Source organism: Protopterus annectens, chromosome 10.part0 (assembly GCF_019279795.1).
Source record: "Protopterus annectens isolate FY-2018-M chromosome 10.part0, PAN1.0, whole genome shotgun sequence".
Taxonomy (NCBI): Eukaryota; Metazoa; Chordata; order Ceratodontiformes; family Protopteridae; genus Protopterus; species Protopterus annectens.
Genome location: NC_056744.1, coordinates 1,030,913,003 through 1,030,933,442, shown reverse-complemented (window position 1 = coordinate 1,030,933,442; position 20,440 = coordinate 1,030,913,003). Strand labels below are relative to the sequence as shown.

Sequence of the window (20,440 nt, the reverse complement as noted above, 5' to 3'; positions counted from 1 at the left end):
GCTACTTCAATCACTTCTGGCGTCATAGTGATTATAATCTGAATAACCAACCGGTGCAAGCAGAATTTATATTGGTGGATGAAGCCAGAAGACAAATTATGGAGCCCCCGTTTTCTCATCTCAGCTCGAGGCCATAGTGACTACGGAAGCATCCCTGATGAGGTGAGGGGGGAATTTTCAGAGAAAGACAGTCCAAGGCACTTAATCCCCTTCAGAGGCCAGTTTGCATATCAACACCCTAGAACTGAGGGCACTGCTCTTGGCATTGCATGCATTCCAAATTGCCCTCCCTTTAGGGGACCACTGCTATTCAGTCGGAAAACATGTCAGTCTGGTACACCAACTAACTGAAAGGGGGGCACATGGGGACCAGATCCTACCCTACCCTCTTTGTCAGGAAGTCTTAAGAGTTTGGGAATGGGTGATCACTTCAACTGCTTGCTGATAGCAGAATAAATTCCAGGGAACTAGACTCCAACGTGATTGCAGACAAACTGAGCAGATGCCTTCACCTGTCTTGAGTGGTCTCTTAATTTCAATGTGGTGAAGATTTTTTTTGTCTGGTGTCAGCAAGCTATCACTTTGCCTCTCCCACACATGCAGCAGCTACTTTGCCCTGATTCCCCTTGGGAGAGTCCCCGAGAGATGCTCCTCTCCATGATTGGTCCCCAGGACGACTTTATGCTTTTCACCAATCCCCCTAATCCCTCAATTTCTGAAGAAAGTCCAATGGTTGAGAAGCAAAGTGATTCTTATTGCACCCTATTGGCCCCCATGAAGCCTGTTTTTCTTTTCTCTGGCTTCACTTTACTGTCTGTGGATTCTGAATCCAACCCTCATACCTGTTGTCTTGCAGGGCCTGATCCATCCCAATCTAGAAAATTCCAAACTGACAGCTTGGTTTCTCCATTTCCAGTAATTGCCAGGTAAAATAACGTATCTTCCCCAGTAAAAGTTGCTTCTGGCTTCTCATAAATAATCCACCAGAATACTTTTCTTAGCAGATGGAAGAGATTTGCACTTTGGTCTGATGAAAAGGGTATTGATACTTTTTCAGCATCTATTGACAAGGTCTTGGAATATTTATCCACCTTATTCCATTTGGGAGCCTCTTAATGATTTTGATTCTTTCCTTTATGTCCCACAGTCTCTGTAAAACCTTTCTTAACAGTGCTTTTACATTTGAAACTGCATTTCAAAGAGCCCATTCCTCCTTGGAATTTAACATTGGTCTTGCAAAGTCGGTGTTTTAAGCCAGCAACCACCCGTGATCCCAAATTTTTATCTTGGGGAAAACTCTATTCCTGGTAGCTATCATGTTGACCAGGAGAATCTCAGAATTGTAGGCTCTATGTAAAACACCCATATAATTTTTCACAACCAATATTACTTGGGACATTCCCTCCTTGCCTAACATATTGTCAGATTCCAATATTAACTAGTCCATAGATCTATCAGTTTTCTTCCCAAACTTCTCAAACAAGGGAGAATATTGTTTTACATTTGTTGGATGTACATGGACAATTAACTTTTTTGCTTTTTTTTTTTTTTTTTTTTTTTTTTTTTTTTTTGTTTGGACAAAAAATATTTTTAAAAAATTGGACCAATTGTTCCTATCCTTTTCGGGTACTAGATTGGGCAAACCAGTTTTGAAAGCTACTCTGTCAAAATGGTGTAGAGATTTGATCACCTTTTTATAAACAAAAAAAAAATAAGCTGGACTTCTCAACAAAAGCTAGGGAGCATTCTACCAGATCTGTTTCCACTTCACTAGCCTTAGCTTTTGTGGATGAAATATGTCCAGCCTCAACTTGGGCTACTCCCCATACCCCTATTATTCATTACAAATTGGATATGGTCTCCAGGGGAAGAGCATCCTTTGGCTCTGATGCTTAGGAATATCCTTCCCTAGGGCCTCCAAGGTCTAAAGTAGCTAGGGACTCTATCCCAACAGTCAAGAATGAATAAAGATTGACAACATTGTGTAAAGAAATGTTCTTACCATAACATTCCATCCGTGTTGTCAGTCTTCATTCGTTCTTGATCTTCCACCCCTCCAAAGACTCATGGAGGTTCAGAAATAGTCCTGGTGTCCTAGTAGGGTGGTTGTTCAGACAAAGCTTCATTTTCTACTCTATGGGCAAAACTCTGAGGGGAAGAGAGGCAGTAATGGGTAGCCTTGGCTTGAAAGTTTCTGGCTGGTGCGAGCTTGATATAACAGCAGAATCTGCTCCAGAGGGTCTGAACAGAGACCCAACAATCAAGAATGAATGAAGAGCGACAACATTGATGGAATGTTATGGTAAGAACATAACTTTTTTTTCTTTTTTTTTCTTCTTCTTCAAATTTGACTGTTTCATTCAAAATCCTCCATCTGAACAGATGTCACTGACCCCCTTATGATATTGTACATCCAATCAAGCATTAACATATAGAGAACAAGTGACTTGCCTTCTAAGTTATACTATCCTACATCAAGTGTGACCCCCATGTTGGTGACCACACTGATCTTTAATCACTGTCTGGCTTCACTTTTTTATGAACTGTAAACTGGCAATGCTGACCTACGTTTAGGACAGGAATAGCAATTGACTACTTGTGTTGTCCTTCATTCTTGGTAAATACTGAATATGTATTACCATGTTTGCCACAGAGGTAGCACATGCCAAATCTCCTGTAATCTAAAAATCCAGTGTCTTTGTGACCTGCTTTCATAATGGAGTACAGTAGTTTTGTCATAGTCCGTCTCTTGGGGGCTGTCTTTCCACTGTCTATTTAAAAGCTGAGCTAATCAAAACTGTCAATATCGCTCATTTATAATTAACTGAACCTAATATGTGACATTAACAAAACCTGCTGGAGAGACAGGTTTGTCTCCCAAAGGCTGCTCCATCTCTGGAATAAACTTCCCATACACATCAAACAAAGCCCCTCACTGATCCTTTTCAAGCGCAACCTTGATGAGTGGATAGGAAACAACAAATTTGTCCCAGGGGTTCCACCTGTGTTCCCTCATTGACAGGGACGACCGGTGCTGACTAAAGTTTTTTTTTGGGCGATAAACTCTTGGCTAGGCTTGTAAGGGCCCCAGGGCCATTAGCCTAGTAACCTTCTATGAAACTAATCCAAAGTGTTGATATTGGTCCAGTGTTTAGATTTGAAGATCTATCATGCTTTTGGATTGTAATGCTGCCTTTCTCTTTCACTAGATTTAGAGATGGTATAAGCACTGCAATTTGAGTTAAAACATCACTGCCTTTTTCAGTTAGCTGGGATGGGTACCATCAAGAGTCTACTGATGTCCTGATGTACCCATGAGGATATGCTGTGTGCTTGTTTCTTCCTGCATCCCAAACACATGCAGTAAATGAATGGGTAGTCCTTTAAATTACCTGTAGGTATACAGGTTTTGATCTAGTGTCTTTTCTATCTTGCATTCAGTGAGTGCTGGGATTGCCTATAGCTCTCCAGGACCATGAATTGAATAAAATTGGCAAAAGGACCATGAGCTAAATAGAGGGGGTAATAAACAACTTCAAATTTTCAGCCATTTGAGCTGCATCAGCATAACTTTCCAATAGCTATTTTGCTACGAGTATGGTGCTAACCCTTTGCAAGAATTGCAAATAGTGTACTTCCGTATCTGTATGCATTTATATAGATGTCAGAGGCCAAAGAGTAAAGAGGTGCTGCAGAAAGCGTTGGGGGTAGTGCAGGGGTGCCCCGTGCTATTGGACTGCCGGACTGCAGCCCCCTCAACTTTAAAATAAAAAAGAAATAAATAGAAAAAAAAATTTTTTAAATTCACGGACTTTGCGCATGCGCACTAGTCCGGACTGCTGCTGAGACTGTCTGGAGCATGCACAGATGTTTCAGCAGCAGTCCTGACTGGGAAACATGGACAACAAAGCTCCCAGAAGTCTATGCAGTTTGTCCTGGGAACTTGCTGGGGAAACTCGTCTGGGTTGGACTGCAACGTCAGCAGTCAGGAATTTAGGATCTTGCGACGGGCAGGGTCTGGATTGGAGTTTGCTGCAGTCTAGTCGGGGGGGGGGAGATCTTGTGACGGGCAGGGTCGGATTTGCGTGGGTTTTTGATAGGGATCGGATGTGCGGTGGTAGTTTACGGACAAGATTTTGGATTTACGGTGGTGTACTTTGGAGTTATGGACTACAGGTAAGTGTGTGTGTTAGACTCATGGTGGTGTGGTAGGGAATACCTCAGGCTTGAACCCTGTACCTTGTATGCAGGTATTAAAGACCTGAATTCCCTACCCACCACCATTTGTAAAAAAATTGCAGATTTTTGCCTCTTATTTGATCTGATCTATTCCTCATAATATCTGTGGTTTGTAAATATTGCAATGCTTGATATTTGATGGTGCAGTGGTAGCATTGTTGCCTCACAGTTGCAGGTTCTTGGGTTTGATTCTTGGCTGGGGTGCCTTCTTTGTGGGGGGGGTGTCTGTATCTTCTCCCTGCGTTTGTGTGGGTTTGCTTTTGTGTCCTCCCATGTTACAAAGACACATCTGCATTCTTCCTGGGCCTCTGCTGAAAATTGTTTTTTATTGTTCGTCAGACTGTCCTGATTAACAAATGTTAAACAAAATTGACAGGCATTTGAATTTCAGACTTCAGGTTTCTGAATGTTTACTTCCTTACATATTTGGTGCAGTGGCAGTATTGTTGCCTCACAGCTATAGGTTTTCTGGTTTGATTCTTGGCTGGGGTGCCTTCTGTGTGGAGTCTGCATCTTATCCCTGTGTTTGTGTGGATTTGCTCTGGTGTCCTGCCATTTTACAAAGACATGTGTCTACAGTATTTCACCCTGGGCCTCTGCTGAAAATTGTTTTTGTTCTGTCGTAAGTAAAATTGACAGGCATTTGAATTTCAGACTTCATATTCTTCAGAAAATACATAGTAAAACAACTTTTTATTCTATCAATAAATATATAGTAGCACAACCTTTATAGCAATTTTTTAAGTTTATAAGATGACTATTTGAAATTTGTCCTTATTTTTGGGACTGTAATACCCTGTTATTGGCTTTGTCCAGGTTTTTTGTGCCAAGGTTGACAGCTATTGCAAGAACTGAATTCGCTGAATATGTTTGAGGGCTGTATTACCTCATTACTGGGTTTGTCCAGGTGTTTTGTGCTAACAGGTTGACAGCTATGGTGAGAACTGAATTCATTAAATGATAGCCATTTAAGTTTGTCTTCCTCTCTTTCACAAAGCAGCTGATATGGCGTAGTGGTATGTTGCTCTTGACTGTTTTGCATAGGGACCTTGGCAGTAAAATGTACGGTGGTAACGCAACATTTTTCTTTCACAAAGCAGGTGATTTGGCATAGTGGTATGTTCTGACTCTTTTGCACAGGGACCTTGGCAGTAAAATGTATGGTGGTAACGCAGCATTTTATTCTAGCAGCTTTCCAAGATTATACAAGCAATGTTTAATGTGTCCCTGGTTTTTGCCCTTTTGACCCGCCCCAATAAATTTGGCTTTTCCAGACTTCTTGTGCTGCAAAGTTGAGATGCAGTTGAGTATTGAGTAGATTTTACAAGGAGCTGAGAGCTGCAGGGGAAGAGAAGTTTAGTGCTGATTATGCCAAGTCAGCTCACATTGCTAATAGCACAACAGGTTGTGTACTTGCTTTTGATTCAGAAGGTTGTTGGCTCTACTCCCATAAGGGGTGAATGCTGCCGTACTGAAAGTTAAGATACTAACTATGAGCCTGTTATCAGTTTGCCATCCATTTCCTATTGCAATATTACTAGCTTATTTTTAATGTAATTTAGGCAATTTATTCCTCAGGGTCATCAGACACTATTTTTCGATGAAACCATGAAATATAAAGGTGATTGCTAGCAGCAACCTCTTCATTACAGATTTATTTAACGTGGAATTATTTAGATGACTTTTTTACTACTTCAGAGATTGTGCATATTTACTGATAATGGTGGACTGTAGAATTGTGCATATTTACTGATAATAGTGGACTGTAGAAGTTTGAGTAGACTTTTATGATGGAAATGTTCTGAATTGGGCAGTTTTGTTTCATTGTTTACTGGAAAAATGTTCAAAGCAATAGGAAGGTGTATCAAAGAGCACATGTATGTTTCATATGCAAGGGGCCTATGATTTGAAAACAGCCCAGAATTAATTTTTATCTGCCACGGGTAAAATGTATTTTCTTTGAATGTGGGTTTTAATGTTGTTTCAATGAATGTGAGTTTCAAGGTCAGAGAAGTTTTAATGCCAAGTTTGTTTAGCAGATGTCTTAGTGTTTGTGCTGTAAAATGCAAAATAAAACCTTCAAATGAAGTTCAAATAATCATCAGAAGTAAATCAGTATGCACATTAGTGTTTATGGTAAATGGAGTGAAATAGTGTTTATGGTAAATGGAGTGAAATAGCAAAGTAATGGATCATTGGAATGGCTGCAGGGTGAGGCTCCATTCGACCATGGTTTTGTGAGGGGGAAGGGCGGCAAACTTAGGCAGCACCAGCTGAACTATACCTCCTGACTGTCCAGATTTTCAAAGAATGAATAGATTTTTTGCTTCTTATTTTTGGTTTGTTCCTCAAATTTGTGGTTTTCTGGCAAATCCTTTAGGAATTGTCACTAAATAATGACACTAGTTTCAGGCTTCATAACCTTCAGAAAAATGCATGCTAAAGTAAGACCTGTTCTATGTCCCAGTTTATACAAGAGCAATTTTTAGTACTGTTTATATGTTCCCCCAATATATTTGGCCTTGTCCAGATTTATTGCATTAACAGGTTGAGAGGTACATGCAAATAAATTGCTTTATAGAATTAGGCATAGCCAAACCTCTCGCTGTCCCTGATTTTGCTCAAATTGTTGCTCTTCCCCTAATGATCCCTCCGCAAAATAGAAATTTTGGAAGAAAACATGGAGGGTTTATAATTAAGAAATAACTGTAATAATCAGATTACTTTTATTTCAGAAATGCATGTAGATAGTCAGCTGCTCAAGTTAGCAGTACTAATATTAAAGTGTCCCTTCTTTGACAGGTTCCCAGCTGTATTGTGTTGCTATTTTATATTTGTACATCACATTTTTGGTCCATTTTTCATAAAATTATGTGTTTTTTTTTGGCAAATTAGTGACAATTAAAGACTGAAGTTAGAAAATAATGACAGACATTTGAGTTTCAGATTTCATACCATTCAGAAAATTCATACTAATGCAAGACCTCTATTAGCTTAGTTTTTATAAGAGCAATATTTTACCTCTATTAGCTTCGTTTTTATAAGAGCAATATTTTAAAAATTGTCCTTATTTTTGGGCCTTTGTCCCATTTCTTTGTATGGCTTTGTCCAGATTTCTTGCTCTGAGGTTGAGAGGTATGACAAATGTGTCAGGGCCATCACAAGTCAGCCAGAGACATTTCAAACTGTGACATACTTGTCGCACCCCACTCCCCCATGTAGTGACTCTGGATGTGTCGAAGCGTCGAAGCAAGGCAAGGAGTAGTTATGCAGTGTAAATGTGCAGAGAATCCCACCCATCCAAGGTAGACAAGTACTAGAGTGGCTTTTCATCTGTCCTTGATTTTTACTGAATGGTCTGGTTTCTGTCGTATTTTTTGTACTGTTGATTTATGCTTATGTTGCTCTGTGTTTAAGTAGCAATACTTTAATGACCATCAGGTAAGCTTGGCTGAGATTGCAAGATGCAAGTAAGCTTTAATAAGCATACTGTTAAAGAATTGCCAGCATTGAAAGCCTTTCTGTTGCCATGTAGAGAATACGTAACTAGATAATGTATAAGCCTTGGGTATTGAAATGCATATGCCAGTATTTGTAATAAAGGACAGAATTACATTATTTTAAGAGTCTCATTACACTTGGAGACTTCCAGTCATCTCTGCAGGCTTTACCCGTAAACCGAATGCCAATCACGTGGTCCATAACCTGTACAGTAATCCTTTTAAGCAATGTATCTTGAGCTTATTTCTTGTTTGCTTTTCATTTTTTACTTTGATCATGTTTCCCCTATGAAACAAGTAGATGTCAGGCAGCAGGTCTTTTTTTGGATAAGGAACATTTTTACAAGTGGGGGCATCAGAGATTTCTACTTTCAGCATGTTACTTTAATAAAGCTGAATATAAATTATAATTAGAACTGCAGTGCAAGAAGTGGTTTGAGTGCTGCTTGTTTTTCTTATACTTGATTTTGACTGGCATTCCATTAATGTATTTAAAAAAAGTAAGTTATTTTTTCATGCCTCACAACCTTTTTTGTTTCCATCTAGATATTAAGCTGTCATGCAGCCAATGCATTGAAATATTTTTCTTCTTCTACACTTCATTTTGTCTTGATTGGACTCTCATAATGACTGTTTGGCACCCAGGGCAGTATATTTAGTTTTTGTGGTTTGCTACTATGTGTGTGTGTGTGTGTGTGTGTGTGTGTGTGTGTGTGTGTGTGTGTGTGTGTGTGTGTGTGTGTGGTAGGGAATACCTCAGGCTTGAACCCTGTACCTTGTATGTAGGTGTTAAAGACCTGAATTCCCTACCCACCACCATTTGTAAAAAAAAAAATTGCAGATTTTTGCCTCATATTTGATCTGATCTGTTCCTCATATCTGTGGTTTGTAAATGTTGCAATGATTGATATTTGATGGTGCAGTGGTAGCATTGTTTCCTCACAGCTGCAGGTTCTCAGGTTTGATTCTTGGCTGGGGTGCCTTCTTTGTGGGGTCTGTATTTTCTCACTGTGTTTGTGTGGGTTTGCTTTTGTGTCCTCCCATGTTACAAAGACATGTCTGCATTATTTCTTCCTGGGCCTCTGCTGAAAATTTTTTTTTGTTCCAAGTCAGACTGTCCTGATTAACAAATGTTAAATAAAATTGACAGGCATTTGAATTTCAGACTTCAGGTTTCTGAATGTTTAATTCCTTGCATATTTGATGGTGCAGTGGTAGTATTGTTGCCTCACAGCTATAGGTTTTCTGGTTTGATTCTTGGCTGGGGTGCCTTCTGTGTGGAGTCTGCATCTCCTCCCTGTGTTTGTGTGGATTTGCTCTGGTGCCCTGTCATTTTACAAAGACGTGTCTGCAGTATTTCTCCCTGGGTCTCTGCTGAATTTTGTTCTGTCAGCAGTAAAATTGACAGGCATTTGAATTTCAGACTTCATGTTCTTCAGAAAATACATAGTAACACAACCGTAACACAACCTTTTATTCTAACAATTTTCTAAGTTTATAAGATGAATATTTGAAATTTGTCCCTATTTTTGGGACTGTATTCCCCCATTATTGGCTTCGTCCAGGTTTTTTGTGCTAAGGTTGACAGCTATGGCAAGAACTGAATTCACTGAATATGTTTGAGGGCTGTATTCCCTCATTACTGGGTTTGTCCAGGTGTTTTGTACTAAGAGGTTGACAGCTATGGTAAGAACTGAATTCACCAAATGATAGCCATTTAAGTTTCAGTCTTCCTCTCTTTTACAAAGCAGCTGATTTGGCATAGTGGTATGTTACTCTGACTGTTTTGCACAGGGACCTTGGCAGTAAAATGTATGGTGGTAACGCAGCATTTTATTCTAGCAACTTTCCAAGATTATACAAGCAATGTTTAATGTGTCCCTGGTTTTTGGTCTTTTGACCCCCCCCCCAATACATTTTGGCTTTTTCCAGTTTTCTTGTGCTGCAAAGTTGAGATGCAGTTTGAGTATTGAGTAGATTTTACAAGGAGCTGAGAGCTGCAGGGAGCAGAAGTTTAGTGTTGCTTAAGTGACGTTGGTTTGCCTTGTTAATAGCACAACAGGTTGTGTACTTTCTTTTGATGCAGAAGGCTGTGGGTTCTACTCCCACAAGGGGTGGATGCTGCCGTACTGAGAATGTTCTCCTTGGTGAAGATACTAACTATGAGTCTGTTATCCGTTTGCCATCCATTTCCTCTTGCAATATTACTAGCTATCATTTATTTAATGTAATACAGGCAATTTATTCTTGAGGGGCAACAGACACTTTATTTTTCGATGAAACCATGAAATATAAAGGTGTTTGCTAGCAGCAACCTCTTCATTAGTTACAGATTTCTTTAATGTGGAATTATTTAGATGACTTTTACTTCAGAGATTGTGCATATTTACTGATAATGGACTGTAGAATTGTGCATATTTACTGATAATGGTGGACTGTAGAATTGTGCATATTTACTGATAATGGACTGTAGAAGTCTGAGTAGACTTTTATGATAAATGTTCTGAACTGGGCAGTTTTGTCATTATGGGTGCATACGCTTTGTTTCATTGCTTACTGGAAAAATGTTCAAAACAAATTTAAAACGCCCTCTAACAACTGTACTGTATTGTACAAGGAATATAATTTAGTACAATGAGGAAGGTGCATCAAAGAGCACATGTATGTTTCATATGCAAGGGGCCTATGATTTGAAAACAGCCCAAAATTGATCTTTATCTGCCACTGGCAAAATGTATTTTCTTTGAATGTGGGTTTCAATGCTGTTTCAATGAATGTGAGTTTCAAGGGCAGAGAATTTTTAATGCTAAGTTTTCATTGTGAGACTGCATTGCTTTGTTTAGTAGATGACTTGGTGTTTGTGCTGTAAAATACAAAATAAAACTTTCAAATGAAGTCCAACTCATCATAGAAGTAAAGCAGTATGCACATTAGTGTTTATGGTAAATGGAGTGAACTAGCCAAGTAATGGTTCATTGGAATGGCTGCAGAGGCTCCATTCAACCATGATTTTGCAGGCCCAGCTGAACTATACCTCCCAACTGTCCAGATTTTCAAAGAATGAATAGATTTTTGCTTCTTATTTTTGGTTTGTTCTTCATAAAATTTGTAGTTTTCTGGCAAATCATTTAGGAATAAGTCACTAAATAATGATACACTGAGTTTCAGACTTCATAACCTTCAGAAAAATGCATGCTAAAGTAAGAACTGTTATTCTATCAACTGTCTCAATTTATACAAGAGCAATTTTTAGTACTGTTTATATGTTCCCCCCCCCCCCAATATATTTGGCCTTGTTAATATTTACTGCATTAACAGGTTGAGAGGTACATGCAAATAAATTGCTTTATATAATTAGGCATAGCCAACCTCTCAACTGTCCCCGATTTTTAGCTCGATGTTGCTCTTCCCCCTAATAATCCCTCCGCAAAATAGCAATTTTGGAAGAAGAAAACATGGAGGGTTTACAATTAAGGAATAACTGTAATAATCAAAGTTATAGATTACTTGAAATGCATGTAGATTATTTTATTTTGTCAGCTGCTCAAGTTAGCAGTACTAATATTAAAGTGTCCCTTCTTTGACAGGTTCAAATTAGTGACAAATCACTAAAGACTGAAGTTAGAAAATAATGACAGACATTTGAGTTTCAGATTTTATACCCTTCAGAAAATTCATACTAATGCAAGAACTATTCTATTATCTTTCTAAGTTTATTAGAGCAATATTTAAAAATTGTCCTTATTTTTGGGCCTTTGTCCCACTTCTGTGTATGGCTTTGTCCAGATTTCTTGCTCTGAGGTTGAGAGGTATGACAAATGTGTCAGGGCCATCACAGTCAGCCAGAGACCTTTCAAATTGTGACATACTTGTTGCACCCCACTCCCCCATGTAGTGACTCTGGATGTGTCCAAGCAAGGCAAGGAGTAGTTATGCTGTGTAAATGTGCAGTGCCCCCCCCCCCCCATCCAAGGTAGACACAAGTAGTACAGTGGCTTTTCATTTGTCCTTGATTTTGCAGAACGGTCTGGTTTCTGTCATATTTTTGTACTGTTGACTTATGCTTATTACTCAGATTTATGCTTATTACTCAAAGTGCCTGTTGCTCTGTGTTTAAGTAGCAGTGCTTTAATGACCATAAGGTAAGCTTGTCTGAGATCGTAAGATGCAAGTAAGCTTTAATAAGCATACTGTTAAAGAATTGCCAACATTGAAAGCCTTTCTGTTGTTGCCATGCAGAGAATACTTGACTAGATAATGTATAAGCCTTGGGTATTAAAGGACAGGATTCCATTATTTTAAAAAGCTCATTACACTTGTTGGAGACTTCCAGTCATCTCTACAGACTTTACCCGTAAACTAAACAGAATGCCAATCATGTGTGGTACATAACCTGTACAGTAATCCTTTAAGCAATGTATCTTGAGATTGTTTCTTGTTTGCTTTTCATTTTTTACTTTGATCATGTTTTCCCCATGAAACAAGTAGATAGTTGTCAGACAGCAGGTCTTTTTTGGATAAGAAACATTTTTACAAGTGGGGGCATCACAGAGATTTCTACTTTCAGCATGTTACTTGGTACTTTAATAAAGCTGAATATAAATTATGATTAGAACTGCAGTGCAAGGAGAAGTGGTTTGAGTTGAGTGCTTCTGGTTTTTCTTATACTTTATTTTGACTGGCATTCCAGCAATGTATTTAAAAAGTCATTTATTTTTTCATGCCTCACAACCTTTTGTTTCCATCTAGATATTAAGTAAGCTGTCATGCAGCCAATGCATTGAAATATTTTTATTCTTCTACACTTATTTTTGTCTTGATTGGACTCTCATAATGATGGTTTGCCACCCAGGGCAGCGTATTTAATTAAAGTTATTTGTTGTGGTTTTAGCCCCTCCCCCTTTCTAGTTGACCACACCCCTTCCCCTTGACCCCACCCATTCAGCTGTCTCCTACAGCCCCCCTTTGATTTGAAGTCACCAGCTGCCACTGGGGTAGTGTGTGCCAGACAAAATGTTAACTTGAAAAGTAAGGTAAAGAAAACAGTGGTATGAGCAGTACTTCTATGGTACAGAAACCTGCACAATGGGCCATCCTGAGGAGGGCACACCTCAACCCAAAATTGAGGGTTCAAAGCAAAACAAAATGTCCTGCAAACTACAGTTGGTGACTTTGGATGCATTGATCCTGTTCCCTTAATGGCTTGCACCTAGGGCATCTGACCTCCTTCATCCCACCCAGGCTATGGTACTGATAGGGGGAGATGGACCTTTATTGGATACATTAACGTCTCTACCACTGTTGCCCTGGTAATGGTAAGTATTCATCTGTCAAGACTAATGTTCTTTATTGCATGTTGACCAAAACACGTGGGAATATCCCAGGGTTCTTTTGGTAATTCAGACATATGGATAAGGAGCACTTGTATTAACCTTTCAAAATAAATGGCAATGTAACTCTTACAATCTCTGAGAGCCATATATTCTCTTTCTATTCTATGGATATATTTTTTTTAAATGGTGGTTAACTGTATATATAAGTTTCAGCATCATTGTCCTTTCTGGTGTCAATGCATTTCCTGTTTCATTTTTTTTCCCATTGCTTGAAGTAACAAATGAAATGTAACAAACTTAATTACCTTAGTAAGTTTGTACTCTGGTGTGACCTTCTGTAATTACAGAATGACTTGCAAATTCCTCATTTCTAATATTCACATTAATGGATTGTATTTCTCTCATTCTGTTGCCACACTTGCTGTATTTATACTTGAAGCATTCTGCTTTAGCCTCTGTATCCTCTCTATTGGTCTAGAAAAGTTGAGACTAGTTTCTAATGTTAATTCTAGTTTATACAGTGCTTATCTCTAACTTGTCTATTTTGTATTTTTATATATGAAATTGTCTTCTGTAATGTGTTCTGGTTTTTACGCAATTCTGAACCTAATATCAAATTTTACATTTTTTTATTTTGCTAGAAATAATTGTGCTAGCCTTTTATATATAATGCATGCTCTGTCCATGGCTTAACTTGACTGCTATTTAATGCAGTTGCATGCTATATCTTGCCATAATAAGCCTATATAATGTCTTGTCGGTCTTTGCAATAACTTTTTTCATCGTTTACCCCTTTTATTCTCTAGCTCTGCTTTGCACTGTTTTTAAATAGATTTTAATTGTAGTTCAGTGCTTCTAGTTGCAGAGTTCTGAATCATGTGAAGTGATGTAAAAGTTATTTTTTCATTAACAGCATGTGTACGTAAAATTATTTTTAAACTTGTGACAGTATAGATTACATTGTGTATATGTGACACAGTTGGACAGGGAACACTTTGTAATTCTTGCCACAAAATGTTGCTATTGCTGTACTTGTGCGACTGACCTTTATCTTGGGGGGGCTCTTCTAAACTGGGTTCCAGAGTCTCAACCTGGTCTACAGTAAACCATTAGTGGGGAAGCTGCATTAAATGCATGAAACTTTTTGACATGCATTTTATAGTGCTGCACCACTGCTCACGTATTCACAAAGAAAAATCTATATCATTGCAGTATTATTCAGAGGAAAACAAAACTAGTATATAGTGATCTTTTGAAATATATCTTGAATAAGCCAAACTTAACTACTTTTACACCACCAAGTAGTTTTCTGAAGAGTTTGGAAGAAAAATAATCCTCCATTTTATAAGCTTTCAGTTGGATGGCTTCAGGACACCATACTTTCCATTTCTGTCTAGGAGAGGAGGAGGGGTGTCATGGAAGTATTTTACATAAAAAACAGGATCAGATGCAGCTGCCAAGAGACAACAGCACCATAACTGCATTTAATGATACGACAAGCCACCCGTGAGAGAGTTAGGAGCCTGAGAAGCTGCTGAACATCTAAAAGAGCAGTTAAAACCAGAGGGACTTTGAGTTCATATTTTTTGAACCTTGGTAACCTGGGAACAGTTTCACAAATATTCCATTTTACAGACCGCTGTATTCCCAAAAGATTCTTCAAAAGCAGAATCTGGTTCTTCAAAAGCAGAATCTGGGGACAGTGAATCTTCAGCAGACCCCAGGGGCAAGCGTGCATTTAGGAGGAACACATCATGGCTGAAAAGCTACTTTAAATCTGTGCCTGTGTGTTGCAGCTCGGATCCCTTACAGGTCCTCTGTAGACCAGTTGTCCTGTGTTTTAAACTTTAAAGTAGAGACTTTTTTTGAAGATTCTTACATTATGCTCAACACAAAGATCGACAGTGGGAACAATTTAATCAATACTGCAAGCACACGCACCCCCAAAATTAGTGCTGCACCTCCTTTTTTTTTTTTTTTTACTTGAATATGCTGAACAGTCTTAATCTGAAAACAATTGTCTGCTTTGCCGATCTTGAGTATGACGAGTGCTAAGCATTTAGTTGCACAACATACAGTGAATCTAGAGTACATAGGATTATCCTAGAAGTGCTATTGTATTTTTATACTGAAGTCTGTGACCATTAAATTGCTGCTCCCTAAAATTACATAATACCCTATCGGTCATATGCCAAATCATGGCAGATTTGCATGCGTCTTCAATGGCAGTCCACCAAGAATGCACATGCTGTAAAATGTTGGCCACCAGGTACTGCCTTATTTCTTGCTACTCTCGCCTTCAAGTTTTTCACATGAAGAATCTTGCTTGTATATCAGATATTCCTCAATTATCCTTTTTGGAGTCCAAGAAGGTGTCCATTGATATCATCTTGAAGCCTTTTTTTCAGGCTTTATATCAGTAAAGACATCCTCTACACACTTTAGCTAGTGGGACTTACTCCCACATGAGGTGAGACAGGAGCAATACTTGCCTAGTTTTAATTTTAAAATTCATATCCGGGAGACTATGAGGAGAGCAGCTGTTTGGCTTTAGACCATTTGTTTGGTTAGCCATCTTTTGTGTAGACTTGTCTACCCTCAGAGCTATATTTACTGTGTATCCCTGTTTCTCTCTAGCTCGAGTCAAACAGGATATTCACTGTTCATGTCTTTCATTTCCTTGCTCTCAAGAATTGCTGACTCTTGTTTTAACTTTATTTTTGATTGTAAAGATCAATTTATTTAATTACTTTGTTTACAGTACTGTGTACTGACTTGGGCCACTGAAAAAAAAAATCAAGTAAATTCATAGTTTGTTGAGGCGATCTAACACTGAAGCAGTAGTGCAGATATAGTCTACTAAAAGTACCTAATCACATGTATTTTCGTGATCATTGCAAGCATAGAACATATTCTGATTTTCTGTTCATTTTTCCGTTTCCTTTTACAGACGGTATGGGACTCGCTGTGCTCGCTGTGGCAGACACATCCATTCAACTGACTGGGTTCGTAGAGCAAAGGGAAATGTCTATCACTTGGCTTGCTTTGCTTGCTTCTCCTGCAAAAGACAGCTCTCCACAGGAGAAGAGTTTGCATTGGTTGAAGAGAAGGTCCTTTGTAGAATACATTATGACTGTATGTTGGACAACCTCAAAAGAGCAGTTGAAAATGGTAAGGCATTTGATGTACAGTTATCAGCTTCCTTACAAAAAGCGAGCATCATTACTATAAAAAAAGTTCTTTGTGATGGATTATCTACATTTCTCATCTACATTTCTCAAAAATGGGCAACATACTTAGTTTAGCATTCGTCTCATGTTAGCATTTAAGTATGCCGTTTTTTTGTGTGTACCAGAGCAAATCCCTGTCATTGTTGCAGTATTTACTCTTGGGATTGCCTACTAAGGATAACCTAATGTCCAGCCAGCAGACCAAAGCCTTTGCACCTTCTGTGTCGTATGTCTTACAAGTACTTTATGCCTTGCTTGTGGGTTGACAAAAGCCTTATTCTCAAATCTTTTGCTTCTAGTCTGCATGCTGCCTCTGAATTCAACCTGTATGCTGTTCACTGAGCTGGCTTATCTACTGAGCTTCATACCTGTCAACTGTCCAGATTTTCGCAGATTGTCCAGATTTTTGCTTCATATTTTTGGTTTGGATTTTTGTAGCATATCAGGGAGAACTGAATTCATTAAATGACACACTAGAGTTTCTGACTTCATATCCTTCAGGAAATGTATGGTAACTCAAGACCTTTAATTCTAGTACATTTCTAAGTTTTTATAAGAGCAGTATTTGTTATGTTTTGGGACCTTCCTTACCCCACCATTATTTTTGGCTATGTCCAGATATTTTGTCAAGGTTGAGAGCCATCTTTGTTTTAATGTCATCCAGGAGGGGGAAAAATGAGTGTGGGAGGCGGGCTCCTCAGATGGGGCACTAGAAGTGCCCTTTTGTTTAGAGTGCTACATATAACCATACAGTGTGAGATTTGTCAGGTGTTTGTCCACAAGAGATTCTGCAGTTGTCTGTTGTCCCATTCCATTTATTTGGAAAACCAACATCTGAAGCTTTTTGGCTCTGGTTACCAATGCTGAATCCATCCACACTGAAGTTCAGCTGCTACTTAAGAAAGAAAAGCTATAAAGCACATTCTAATCCTGCTGCTGTCCAGCCTCCACTTGAGCTCTGTTTGACTGAAGATGTGCCAGTGCCCTCTGCAGCACCCCATTGGAGGCAGACACTGGTCTAACCACACATCCGCAAAGGCTGTATAAATGTCTGGTACAGACGTAGAGGGGGAGCTATGCTTGATTCTCAAATATTAGTTGAGGGTACCAGGAACCTTTTTCCTATCAAATCTAGGCAGGGGTCTGAATGTCCTAGATTTGTTAAAGCAGATGTTTTTAAAAAAAAGAAAACCAAATATGTAGCTTCTTTGATTAAGGACCCTTGCAAAGATTGATAGGACTTTACTTGGCAGCTATTTAATGCCCTTATGGCACAAAACTCCTACAAGAGTTGCTTGTTCTGCTATTGCTCCCTGGTCTTTACCCTTTAAGAGGCCTAGGGATTTTGATACTTCTGATGAGTTGGATTCTGGGAAGAATCATGTGTTCCTCCTAAATACATTCTTGCTCCTGGGGTCTGCTGAAGAAGATTCACTGTCCCCTGATTCTGCTTTTGAAGAATTATCTTTTGGGAATACAGCGGCCTGTAAAATGGAATATTTGTGAAACTGTTCCCAGGTTACCAAGGTTCAAAAGAAATATGAACTCCACCTGCAGTCCCCCCTGTTTTAACTGCTCTTTTAGATGCTCAGCAGCTTCTCAGGCTCCTGACTCTCTCAGACCTTATAAAAAAAAATCTCTCATCTGATCCTGTTTCCATGTCCATGGACAAGCCATTAAAACTGCTATCCTCTTCCAAGCTTTGTTCAGACCAGAACAGCTGAGGTATGGGGGAAAAATTTATACTTCTACTTTGGCTTTTAGGGCCATTCAGTATGTCCTGGCTATTCTCTCCCAGCTTGGAGGGGGGGTTGGCTGATGTGCCCAATTTTGGACAGTAAGATTTCTGCCCTTAGTTTTTCCTCATGGGTGGCTCGTCATATCAAATGCAGTTATGGTGCTGTTGTCTCTTGGCAGCTGCATCTAATCTTGTTTTTATAAGGATATACCATTGGCTGCTCCTTCAAGCCTTACCCAAGGACATTAAGGCCAAATTTTAGATTCACCCCTGGACAACTAGAACCTCATTGGCATTTCTGCTGCAAACTCTTCAGGATAAGGTAAGGCTATGAAAGACTTTTGTTTCCACTGCGCCCAAGTTCCAGATGAATTACCCATTTAATTCTTTGTAGGCAGCCAAGGCAACCTGCTAGGAGCAGGAGAGGTTTCTAAGAGGATTTTCCTGGACAAACACTTGGTTTGACAGGCCAAAAACCTTTTCCTAACAAATATGCCTCTGATTATCCAGCCCCCTTCCTTTGACCAGATTCCGCTGTCCCTCAAGCTATACCTTTCCTTTACTGTTTGACAGCAGATAGTTACAGGTGCCCATGTTCTCTGTCATTCAAAATGGTTATTGTATGGAGTCCATTCCTCCATTTTCTGGCCTTCCTCTACCTACTTCTTGCTTGCTTTATTTCTTTTGGTTATGTGCAATCTGGATCAGTGAACCATCCAACCTGTTCCCCTGGTCTCAACAGAGGACTGTTCCCCATCCAATTGTCCAAGTTGCACTTTAATTAGGTTGGGAGGAACTCTGCTTCACATGGATTGGATTTGCTTCACATGGATCAGATTTGGGAATCTGTCCCAGAAAAAGGGAAGCCTCTGGGATACATGTCTTTCCAGCAGGCCCTATTTATATCGCAGGTAAGGTTCAAGTCTGTAGAATGGGTAACTCCGGTGTTTTGTGGCTATGCAGGAGAGCAACTTGAGTTTGGTCCAACAATTCCTTGTATGCCTGGCATAGCTCTCCCCCTCAACAGCCTGTAGGAGACAGAATACAGGGATAGGGCCTTGATGTGGCCTGCATAGGACATGGTTACTTTCTATTTTTAGGGAGGAACCTCTGTGGATATTCCAATTGTTTGATATGCCTGGTTGGGTACATACCAAAGCCACTGTACCCGACAATAGGCCTGAATGCCGAATACAGGTAACAATAACTTCTTGGACCTAGGTGCCATACTTTTAAGTACCATAACCTAGAATGAGTTCCTCACTACTGTAGACATGTGATGGTCAAAGGTCAACTCTTAGGGGTGTTTTTTCAATGATGCTTACCATTATGCGTTTCTTGGTATTTAGCTTTAGCCCATAGCCCTGACACCAGTTGCGTGTCTGCCAGCCCTTCCTGAAAAATGTGTTTGAGGGATTCATTGAGGGATTCATTGACTGTTCTTTCTGCAAATTAGTCATCCAGAGGTCATTGACATTTGTCTTGACTTCAAAGAAGTAAATGTCAAATGAGTGGTCCCAGGACCCAGTCCCTGATGGAAGCCAGTTGTGACCGGCCTCCTTCTGTAGAGGTGGACTCTCTCCAAGTCTAACTTCCTGAGTCATCTGTGAGTCAGCTGGCTATCTGCCAGGTAACATAAGGGTTTGTACCTAACCTCTCAAGTTTGTCAGTATCCAAGTGGGGTAGGCCAGGTCACCATTTTGCCTTCCACCATTGCTTTGGTAGCCTTCTCAAAGAACTCCACCAGGTTCAGAAGGCATGATCTGCCATTGATGAAACCAAATGGAGTTTGGTGCTATGTCTGGATTTCTTGTGTAATTACTGATAATTTCCATGCTAATTCTTTCCATGGCTTTACATATAAAACTTGAGACTTCTCTGTCTGTAGATGGCCCGTGTTTGTGCAAAGGGATGACTGTTGCTTTGTGTCACCTGAATGGAGAACATGTTTTGTGGCTACCGTTAAACAGCAATTCCAGAGGGCCTGTTAAGTCATTTATGCTAACTACATTATAGCCTATTTGGAGCAGAGATATGTTTTTACTAGTGCTTATAGTCATTGTATAAAATTGTATACCCGGTATTTGGATGACATATTTATTGCTTGGGAAGGTGGAAGAGATGAATTGGAAGCCTTTATAAGGTATATTGACAACACTGCAGACTTTCTTAAATTTACATATGAATTCAGTTCTGACACTAACATATCTAGATCTGTGGATAGAATTAACAAATGTTTGAGATCTAATATTCATAGAAAAAACACTTTTTTTTCCCACTCCTATCTCCAATATGATAGTTGGCATCCTCAGCATCAAAAAAGAGCAAATGTGAAAGGGAAAATGGTAAGGGCGGTCCGTATGGTTAGTGACCATCAGGAGTTTTTGGATGAAATTAATT

At 39.3% G+C, this 20,440-nt stretch overlaps 1 protein-coding gene across 6 annotated transcripts in view; it reads left to right on the top strand.

The window, feature by feature from the left end:
• Positions 1–20,440, top strand: part of LHX8 (LIM homeobox 8) — a 158,077-nt gene that overhangs the window by 73,019 nt on the left and 64,618 nt on the right. For all 6 annotated transcript variants that reach the window (XM_044085794.1, XM_044085791.1, XM_044085792.1 and 3 more), the window contains exon 4: positions 16,023–16,243. In XM_044085794.1, coding sequence (XP_043941729.1) covers positions 16,023–16,243 — 221 coding nt within the window. The remainder of the gene's footprint in view (positions 1–16,022; positions 16,244–20,440) is intronic.